The 11,158-nt window shown below is 47.7% G+C and overlaps 1 protein-coding gene across 1 annotated transcript; it reads left to right on the top strand.

Annotated features, from left to right (window-relative positions):
* Nucleotides 1–3,641: 3,641 nt before the first annotated feature.
* LOC146510656 (hepatitis A virus cellular receptor 1 homolog) lies at nucleotides 3,642–10,684 on the top strand. Its single transcript, XM_085175086.1, has 7 exons — nucleotides 3,642–4,549; nucleotides 4,912–5,271; nucleotides 5,420–5,482; nucleotides 5,815–5,876; nucleotides 6,243–6,324; nucleotides 6,497–6,524; nucleotides 7,661–10,684. Exons 1-7 carry the CDS (start codon nucleotides 4,516–4,518, stop codon nucleotides 7,842–7,844), a joined length of 813 nt encoding a protein of 270 aa, XP_085031212.1. The 5' UTR covers nucleotides 3,642–4,515; the 3' UTR covers nucleotides 7,845–10,684.
* The last annotated feature ends 474 nt before the right edge of the window (nucleotides 10,685–11,158 follow it).

The raw sequence follows: 11,158 nt of genomic DNA, 5'->3' as shown, positions 1-11,158 counted from the left end.
TTTGGCCCATTTTGAGACGTTTTTGAGTCGTGCGACCGTTTCGGTAATCGGCCCGATGTTGGCCTTCATCGTGGAGTATACGTGGTATACGTGGGGTAACGAGAAGCGAGTAACACCTCACGATCAGCTCCCGATCATCAATCGCTTGATTTGAAATCTTCGCGACCGTCGTGAGGGTGTCACCGCAGCTGCTCACACTGCGCACGCGCAAACACAAGTGTCAGCGAAAAAGACGGAGCAGCGGTGCCGCGTGTGATCTGGACACGAGCGATGGAGGCACAACTTGTAGAACTTTGGCTCATCCGGGCCTTTTCGATCCTCACAAAATCATCACGACCACAACGACCGTGGAAATAGTTGGATCTACATCGCTGCTCAATCACAGCTGATCATGTTTTTCATTAAGTTAGCAAAGCTGATGGTGGTGTGTGTCTGTGTGAGTGAAAGACAGAGAGGGAGAGCGAGCGACAGGTTTTCTGTTATAACCTTCATTTTAGCGCTCAGGTCGCATCAGAGCATCGTGACCTATGACCTTCTAACCTGCGAGTCAATCGTGCAGTTTGAGCAGAAGCTGAATAACGACTGAAAAAATCGCCCAGTGTAGCCCAGCTTAATGCAGCAGGAGAAACAGAAACACCAGGTGAAAATAACATACAGTTAATCATTGAAATAAAATTCAGTGAAAAACGATATTAGAATAAAGTGGCTTCACAGAGTAAAATAAATGAGTTCATTAAACTTTATAAGAATAATAAAACAAAATAAAAGTGAAACATAGAAATCAGAATGAGGTCAAAATAATCAGCAGTTAATGATGATCACAAACTCATCAACTAATAATTTCTTTATAATTTCAAGTCAAACTTTGTCATCTCTGCTGTATCCGGTTACATCAGGGCAAAAAACAACAATAAACAGAAATAAAAGAAGAAAATAAATATACACTTCAGACTAAGAGGATTGAGAGAAATTATAATTTAAATTTTACAGTTTACAGTTTACAGTGGTTTAAAGTGACCAGTGCAGCAGCCTGTAAACATGGGCAGATTTTCTTGAGTGTAAAAATTGTCCATAGAGCAGCTTTCGTCTTACAGAAGCTGATGTGGAGCCATAGACTCAGCTAACGGAGTGTGTGTGTGTCTGTGTGTGTGGGTGGGTGTGTGTGGTGGGGGAGCAGGAGAGCTGGTGGTGAGTTCATGAGTCTGATGACTTGTGGGAAAAAGCTGCCTCGCAGTCTGGAGGATGGGGCCCCCTGGATGGGAGGAGGGAGAAGAGTCCGTGTGAGTGCTGGTAACTCTCTACCGTGGAACCGTGGATGCTGAGCGGTGCGTGGGTGGAGCGAGTCTTCCTGAAGTCGACGATCATCTCCTTGGTTTATATCCCTAAATATAAACCAAGGAGCTAAATATCCCAGAATGCATTTCATCCAAAACTCAAACGCGGCAATGGCGGACGAGCAGGGCTAAAAACTTTTAAATATTTCTGGGTCACAAAATAAACTTTTAAGTTATTTTCAAGCGAGAATGTAGCTGTGTGAGCTTCAAATATCTGCTCGGTTTATCAACATATATATTTACAATATATTGACTGCGAGGTCGAGGATTATTAGAGCCGGCGAGAACAGCGGACTCCCGGCACATCGTAACATCGCCGTCACTCCTAAAACGTTGTCATCAACGTGGCTTCACGCCACATCAGCCGCTTTGCTAAAATACCAGCGTCGGCACATGAGGACGCTGTCAGAGCCCGTCAGCCACGTGGATTAGCTGCGTTTATACAAATGTGAATCGCGTGATTGGCTGCAGCAGCCAGTCACTGACTCACACTGTAAAACTGAATCTTTACGTGTTTATTTTAATTTAAATGCAGGTCAGATTTTTGTGTGTGTGGAGACGGTGCAGCAGTACGTGATCGCACCTGCACGCAGCTTAGAGGGAACATTAGTGATGAGTCCTGCCGCCGGTCACGTGGGAGACGGGGGTTTGACTCCCTGACTGTGTGGGAGTGGCCTGAGTGAAGAGGGTTACTCAGATTGACGGGTGGGCAGAGATGTCCAACGTGCGGCCTGCGGGCTGAAGAAGGGACGGGGGCAGACGTTCTCAGACAGCAAAGGCCTCCATCAGCACGGAACAAGTGAAAAAAAACGAGCATCAGGCTGCAGTGCAGACCTGCTGTTATTGGCCAGCCCTAAACCTCGTGTGCGTCACGTACAGACGGGGGTTCGACTCCCCGACAGGCAGCTGTGCAGGTTTGAATCGATCAGCGAGAGACACGTCTCACACGAATAATCCCTCTGTGTCACATCTACGTCGTAACTCAGTGACCAGGACACATTTCAGACCCAGACGTGAACCCGGCGCGGACCCGAGAAACGTAACAACACGTCAGGCCGTCACGACCGTGGAGGATGTTTCCTGATGTGAGCTGAGACGAGTTCTCACAGAAGTCTAAATCAAGCTTTATACGACGAACCGTCATCAAAATGATGAAACAATAAATAAAAGTGTAACCGTACACAAATCAGTCAGTGCTGCACAAACAGCACAAATATAAAGCTCGAGCAGCGAAACAGCGCCGGGGTTCCCGCTGTGGTCAAAGGTGGTACTGCAATGTGTGAGACGCTACGACCTCCCACAGGAAAATGTTTTTATTTTAATGAAACATAAAAATGAAACAAATTATTTCCTTTTTTTCATTTCTGGAGGCTGAAAAAATCTTTAAAATATGTGTCATGAGTCCAGCTGCAGATATTTCTTACAGCGGGCGGCTGGGCTGTCAGAGATGACAAAGGGAAGTGAAAGCGTCCAGGGTGTAGTCACAGGAAACAGCCTCCATCTGCTGCTGCAAACAGGAAACCATGGTGACCGCTGCTCTCCAACCACGCGACCAACTGCTCTGTGGTGATGCTGATGGTGTTCCTCCCTCACACGTGTAGAAACTGTGAAATCTCACGTTTAGAGATAAACTGACCCTCAGATCTCAGGTTGCATCACTCACAGTCACATCCTGGTAACAATGCTGTCATGGCCGACATCACTGGTCCATTCAAAGCGCGGCAGTGAAACAAACATCTGTCAGTGGTCCAGTCTCCACCCAGCAGCAGGAAGTCAGACACAAGGAACAACACAGGATCAGGACCTTTCAAAATAAGAGAACCAGTGGCCTGTGCTGGGTTAGATCTGCGTCTCTGGTACTCAGTAGCTCCACTGTGCTGATGCTAAAACCAGACGTCCCATGACAGCACAAACACCCGACGAGTCAGACTGCTGCCACCACCGTGCTTCACTGTGGGGGCGTGGCCTCTGCCGTCTTCCTCCAACCACGAGCAGCGTCTCAGCTCGTCTGGCCGAAGGACGCTTCAGCCCGCAGGATCTTTGTCCCGGTCGTCCTGGCGTCTGTCCTGCTCACCTGAGACCTCTCAGTTGTTCCTGTCCACGGTCCAGTGACGTCTTCTGTAGGACTAAACCTCCACAAGTGTCTCTGCAGTAGTTCTGGACTGTTTGCAGACTCTGTGGCTGCGTCCACAATAAAACACGTTTTTGTTTAAAAACAGCGTTTTGTCCTCCCGTCCACACTGAGACGACGTCTTCCTCAAGGAGAAACGCAGCGTTTTGAAAACGAGTCATGTGATGCAGTCACGTGACCAAATAAACAAAGACAGCGGAGGGCGTTACACAGCAGTTGTTTTGTTTGCTCTGACAGCCCTGTTACAGATTAATATCTGTAGGTGCTGCAGAGAGCTTTGAGTTTGCGCATGCGCAGGACTGCAACGCAAGTGTTTTGGACCGTTTCAATGTGGACGCACAACTCTCTGAAAACGCCAGTGTGGACGCGGAGTGGTGTTTTCAGGTCTATCCGGGCTGGTGTGGGCGGAGCCTCAGTGTGTAATCGTCCTGATCCTGTTACCGTGTGAACACAAATCACTCTCAAGGAAACTGGGATATTTCAAATCCTGTGTCATCACAACAACAGGTCACATGACTGACTCAGGCTTCATGTTTGATATGAAATATGATGTTCAACACTGCACTCTAACTATGAACGTGATCAGTGATGAAAGACCTGCGGGAGCAAACACTGAGCTGTGCGTTAAACTCTGTCGTCGCTGAACCGCCGCAGTTCACCTCCAAGCCACGCCCACCGCGTGGAATCATCATATCTGTAAAAGGTGACGAGAGAACACGAGCTGCGTGTTATTGATGATAAATAAACCAGAAACATTTCAGTGAGTTATTATTTTAGTTCAGACAAAAACATCATCAGGTGATAAAACAATGAAACAAACACTGAGTAACTACAGTCATGTGATCATAACTCATCACATAAAAGCCAAAGTAGTGTAAGTAATCAGAGTAAAAACAGGCTCGTCTGACTGAACACAGTAGACAGAGAGCTGCTCTCTGATTGGTCCCTGCCTGCTGTGTGTGGTGCTGGTTTTTACGCATCCCTTCATTTCTTGCAGCGTGCAGCTGTGGTGGCCGTCAGCAGCTGCTCTGAGGCTCATTCGGCTCCGTCATGAAGCTCAGGCTGCTGCTCGCTCTGCTCTCAGGTAACTGCTGCCTCTCTTTCTCTGAAACTCTGTAAACACAGAAACTTTAGCCGCTCTGATGTCACTGCTGCGTTCTTCTTCTGCACATTTGTAGCTGTAAACTGAGTTTGCATGATGAGTCGTTCAGGCTGCAGCGAGAAAAGACGAGGAGCTGCTGTGGTTTCTTACTCGTGACAGGGCTGAGTGTCTGTGGTCGAGACGTGCAGAGGTCTGAGGCTCGTTCCCGCTGACCTCCTGCAGGGTTACAGGCTGAGGTCAGCGAGGGTCAGAGTTCAGGTCAGAGGTGACCTCTCCGACAGTCTGACCTGATCTGAGCAGTTTGGATCTGACGTAACAAAGTTTTCCTGTGTTTCTGTTTCCAGTCTGTGAATGTGACAGCGTGGAGGTCAAAGGTCACACGGGTCAGGACGTCACTCTGCCCTGTAAATATGACGGGAAATATCACGGCGCTCTGTCAGCGTGCTGGCAGCGAGGAGAACTACGGCTCACAGGCTGCTTCAATCAGCTGATCTCCACAGATGGACTCAGAGTGGAAACCAGAGCTTCCAGCAGGTATGAGCTGCTGGGCCGACTGGAGGACGGAGACGTCTCTCTGACCATCATCAACCTCACAGAGGGAGACGCTGGACGATACGGCTGCAGGGTGCAGATACCCGGCTGGTTCAACGATGACAAACATCACATCGACCTGACTGTTGTTGATGACCTGAGCGTCGCCACAGGTGAGTCTGCAGGTTCGCCTGAGCTCACGCGTCGGGATCATCGTCCTGAACCATCAGCGGCTCAGAGAAACATCTGTGAGATCCAGATGTTGATTCAAAGCTGATCTGATGCTCGTTGTGTTCATGTCGTGTCACTGATCTGTTTCAGACGCTCCCACGGCCCGCACGACAGACACGCCCACAGAGCCGACATCATCCTCTCAGGCTGAAGGTGACGACAGAGCCGCCGCGAATCTGTTCGATGTAGCGACAGAATCTGAAAACAGGAAAAATGAGAAATTCAAATGAACAGTCAGGAGGCTCTGAGGTGTCGTCAAGGTGACGATGATCCTCAGAGACCAGCAGCTCCTGTGTCAGAGGAAGTTTAAAGTTTTCAGTTAACTTTATTGGACACTTGAACATCGACGACACCTCAGTGGGCGACTGTGTGTTTGTGTCTCGTGGGTTCGTACACTCAGACGTGTCAGGGTCAAATGAGAGTGTTATGACATCATCCTGCTGCTGACACGCTGTCCTAAAAATGTCTGCTTTCACGTCCCGCAGGTCATGTGACCTCCACAGAAAGCCCCCTGACATCCTCCTCCAGCGTGGAGCGCAGCCACGAGGTGAGAAAACGAACGCTGTGAAACGTGAGACATGTGACGCCACCGCCACACTGATTGGGTCATAAAAGGACGCCACCGTGCAGCCTCGATCGATATCAGCAGATATCGATCAATCAGAAAGAAGGAAATGGACAGGAAGTGAAACAGGAAGTAAAACCAGACCAAAAACCACCAAAATCTGCTGTTTATAGACCCTGATGATGATGATGATGATGATGATGATGATGATGATGATGAAGTCAGATCATGTTTTGAACCCTCGGCTGCGCTGATGTCTCGCTCTGACATCAGTCTGATCAGTGATTGGCTGTTTCAGTGTTTGAGCAGACCGCGGCCTCGCTGTGACGGTGATGTCGTGTTTTTCAGGGTTCGCAGACGATGGCGCCTCTGATCGCCGTCCTGCTGGTCTCAGTGTTTCTGCTCGCGCTCGGTGGACTCGTCGTCGCCGGTGAGTACGAGAATGAACCCGTCTGTTCTCACGGCGACCGTGGTCGGTGTGGCAGCGGGTTCCTAATCCCGCCATGAGCGTCAGTGATGCAGGAAACATTTATTAGTTTGAACTGTGATTTTATTCTGTGACGCACGGCGAGCTCCTCATCACGCCGTTTGTGTCTCTGCAGCGAGAAGACTGAAGCGGCTCGTCAGCACGTGAGTGGACTTCCTGTTTCTGAACCCTGAGTCAGGTTTGACCTTCGTGGGGTCTCGGCGCGCTGCGATCACCTCGGCAGCGTCTTCTCACGACTGAGCGCGCTCAGACTGAAACTCACAGATAAAGAAAACCACAAACCACGCGGGCGATTTCAAATGAAGGCGAGCGGAACGTGAGGTTTGAGGTGGCGTTGAGATGCTGATGACTCAGACCTGCTGAGAGCGAGTTAAAGCCCAGCACGCAGGCCCACCAGCCCAGATGTGTCCACATCTGCAGCCCGGTCAGCCCACGGCGCCGTCACAGCGCCGGAGCAGAAAGGCAGAGGGTCACGGCCGAGGCTGTGTGCAGCGGGCTGGCGGCCATGTTTCAGCGCAGTCACAGGGTCGCGGCAGAAAGAGGAAGTCGAGGATGTTTGATGCATGTGTGACAGTCGTGAACGTGACCAGACGACAGGAAACAGGAAGTTGAGGTTGTGGTCGTGCAGTCATAAAAACGTTAAATAAACTTTAAATACGTCTGTGAGGCAGGTGGAGCGCACAGCTGTGCACATCTGCAGAACACCTGAGATCATCGTTTCCATAGCAACGCTCTTCACATCTCCTGGGGTCAGCGTGACGTACGACCAGCGCCACCCGTGAGTCCGCTGCAGACTCCGCCCACCAACCGTGAGGGTTTCGGTTTCCTGCAGCTCGGCTTACCAGAAGCTGCGAGCGAGGAGAGGAAGCTCTGAGGTTTACACGCTGCCTCCTCATCCTCGCCGAGCGCCCCGCGCTGAAATGTCACAGCCTGAATTAGAGGGTCACATGACCGCGCAGCCTGAACCGCGGCGTAACCAGCAGCGGACTCGGTGACTCATTCTTAAAGTTTGAGGCTTTTACTTTGGAAAATCAAACTGATGATGAAGCAGGAAACGGATCCACGCAGCAGAAATATAAACGATCATCGTCGACGGCGTCACGTCAGGTTATGATCAAACCGACACAGTCATCGGTTACCATGGTTACTTTATGATTAGTTTTTTATACAAATTCATCTCAAAGGTTTTAAACCATGACATGCTGGAGCTTCTCTACAGGAAGTCTTTCACTGTCCACAGGAAGTCACTGTGATGATGATGCGTGCTCTCCTGTCTCAGCCCTCAGGAGAAGGTCGGCCCGGGTCAGCAGGTCCAGTTCAGCTCCACGGCGTCCACTCTGCAGCTGCAGAGCTCCACCGTGGACAACATCTACCAGATGGAGAGCGACGGTGATGGTGGCGATGGCGGCGGCGGTGATAGAGGTAGAGAAGAAGATGGGGGAGACTATGAGTACTGCCCCTGAGGTCCCACCCGCCTGGAGGCGGGATGATAACAGGAAGCAGGAGCGTATTTTAGGAAGATGGCTTTGCTCTCACGCTTTGCTTTGAAAGCGTCCAATCAGAGAGCTCCAGGTGTGCAGCAGGTGTAGTTGCTGCCTACAGATGTAGCGAGCTTTTATTCTGATAGGTTGTTTTTTCAGTTAACCTATAAGAATCCACAGTGACACAGGTGACCCCGCCCCTTTAGACGCCAACGAACGCTCCCTGTAAAGTTTTAAAGTTTCGTTTGATGTCTTGTCATGTGACAAGCGAGGGACTCACGTCCTGTCTGACACGTGACCTGAAGCCGTCAAGGTCATGTGACATGCTTGTCACACGGCACCAATCATCTGTTTCTTATTGATCTGTTTCCTGTTGTTGTTTAAACAATAAAAGCATGAAAAATGAGTGAAATCGTTCAGATTTGGCTCTTTCAGTCTGTCCTCACACGGCGAGTCGCGTCCTGATCTCTGAAGCTCCGCGCTGGAGCCAATCAGACGAAGCACGTCACGGATGGGCGGAGCTCCTCGTGATGTAAAGATGGTGAGTTTTCTGCAGCAGCTTGTTGACGGTGCCTCAGCTCTGAGTTTCACAGCATGGACATCAGAGCGACGTCAACTTTCTAAATATGGAAAACATTTCTCGTGTGTCTCCTCTGTGACATCACTGACAGTGGGAGGGGCTATTTTTAATTAAGCTTCAGTGATGTGAGTGAAATGTATTTATAGAGCAAGTTCACAGATAAAAATCACAAAGATCAGACATACAAGTTAAAATTAATTAAAAGCCGTTTGTATAAAAATGTCAGCAGAGTCGAGACAGCGTAAAGACAACGGCGGAGAGTTCACAGCCTCGGTGAAAAGCTCCCCACGTGTTTTAAACCTGGTACGTGGGACCACCAGTAACCTTTGACCTTTGACCTGAGTGCTCGAGATGAAGCACGAGGTTTCAGCAGGTCAGAGATGTACTGGAGCTTCACCGTGCAGAGCTCTAAAGGTTATGACTAAAATTTTAAAATGAACCCTAAAATTTACCCAATGAAGAGAAGCCGAAACTGGAGCAATGTGTGACCTTAAAAGTCTCGCCGCTGCAGTCTGTACAGACTGAAGGGATCCAGAGCCGGTTTGTTGAGACACATAAAGAGACCGTTACAATCATCCAAACGAGAAGAGAGAAAAGCACGAATCATCTCAAGTCCTGCCTTTGACACCAGTCTGAGTTTAGAAATGTTTCAGATGATAAAAACTGTTCAACAAGTTGTTTAGTCTTTCTCCAGAGACATCGAACCGTCAAATATAACAGCTAAGTTTCTGAGACTCGACTGACATGAAGGGTATAAAACACTGAGAGCATGTGATCAGGAGCAATAATCAAAGTTTCTGTTTTATCTGCATTTAAATGGAGGAAACTGTCATGTTTGATCTCTGACAGACAATTATTTAAACAAGACAATTTGTAAAACTCAGAAACTTTGAAAGAACAGTACAACTGAATGTCATCAGCATAGAGATGATCAGAAATATTATTGTAACGTCTGATAATTTGGCCTAGAGGGAGGAGATACAGCAAAAAGAGAATCGGACCTAAAACAGATCCTTGAGGTGCCCCAGAAGACAGAACTGATGTTTCCGACAGCACATGATTCATACAGTAAAGGATCTCTCAGAGATACGACTGAAACCATTTAAAACAACACCAGGAATCCCAAACAAGTCCTTCAGCCTATTTATCAGGATGCTGTGATCAACAGCATCAAAAGCAGAGCTGAGATCCAGCAGAACCAGGACGGTGTACTGGTTCTGCTGGAGTCTGCTGCCATCAGAGTCGCCACACGCTGTAAGCAAAGCGGCTTCAGTGTAAATGTGCAGAACATTGTTCTTCTCCTAAAAGTTGTTCAGTTGTTCTGCAACGGTTTTTTCCAAGATCTTTGACACCAACGGTCATTTTGATGTTGGCCTGTAACTGCTTGGAAGAGATGGGTCCACATTTGGTTTCTTTAATATTGGTTCAACAATAGCTTGTTTAAAATAGCTGGAAACTGAGCCAGTATGAAGAGAAGTATTAATTATGTCCAGAATACAGAGGTCAGTAGAGTCAAACACACCAATGAAAAATGATGGAGGACGTACATGAAGGTGGCTTCAAGTCAGTTACACATGACCAAGCAGACACTGACGTCCTGTGAGGTAACAGGAGTAACAGAGGAGCAGGTATCAGTGTCAGTGTGATGCTGAGAGGATGATGGCGAGATATTAGCCCTGACAGCAGCGACCTTATTAACAGAATAGTTTAAAGTCATTACAGTCAGATTTAGTACAGACTGGTACATGAGGAATATCAGACAATGTTTTTAATTGTATCAAACGATACTCTGGGATTTTTCTTTTTTGAAGCTGTTAGATTAGCAAAATATTCAGTTTTTATCATGTCGTTCAGTGAGGAAATTGATTCCTTGAGATGGACCGCATGGACCTCAAGCTTGGAAGCCTTAAACAATCCTTTATTTAAAGGTAATAAAGGTAAAGGTAAGGTGTTAAATAATCACTTTCAACAGCACAGAGTCTGCTAATTTAATTGTTTTAATCGTCGGTTGGAACTGATCACCTTTTTTTCCTCACTGAGTTCTTCTTCTTGTGTTTCTCCTGTTTACTGCTCGTTGCCTCCGCCATGTGGCTGATCAATGAACTGCAGCCGAACAGACTCAGCTGTGCTGTGGGGGAAACTTCCCCCTCGTAGTCATCCTGCTGTCTGAGGCGGAAGTTTAGTAACTTAACCATGAAAGTAGCTCAGCTCTGCCTGCTCAGCTGCAGAAACACTGAAAGATGCAAGAAAATACTGTAAATAAACAATAATTACGCATAAAATATTACAAATGTACACAGAATAAATATTAAATGTTCTCTGTAGACAATAAAATAGTTTAATACACAGTAAATACAGCAGCTATTAATTAAATAATGTAATACATGTTTTCTAATGACTGAAATAGTGGTGGTTAATCTGGTTAACGGCCCAACGAAGGCAACAAACTGAACCAAAGACTGAGGGAAGGACTATTTATACACCTGATCAGGAGGGCGACCGACGGGGGAGGAAGTAAAACTAAGCACAAGACAGAAGAAAGCCAACTACCAAAATAAAACAGGAAATAACTCCAAGAATAAACACTACACACTACACTGAACAGAGTGCAGTAATCATAAACTCAAGTACACAGCGCTAAAAAACATGAGACCTCCAGAAAAAACCCAAACTCTAAAACGTAAAGAAAGAAAACATGGTGCAGGAGGACACGAGG

This window comes from Neolamprologus multifasciatus, chromosome 10 (assembly GCF_963576455.1).
Source record: "Neolamprologus multifasciatus chromosome 10, fNeoMul1.2, whole genome shotgun sequence".
Classification (NCBI taxonomy): Eukaryota; Metazoa; Chordata; class Actinopteri; order Cichliformes; family Cichlidae; genus Neolamprologus; species Neolamprologus multifasciatus.
Note: the sequence above shows the minus strand (reverse complement) of the source record. Positions and strands in the feature narration are given on the sequence as shown.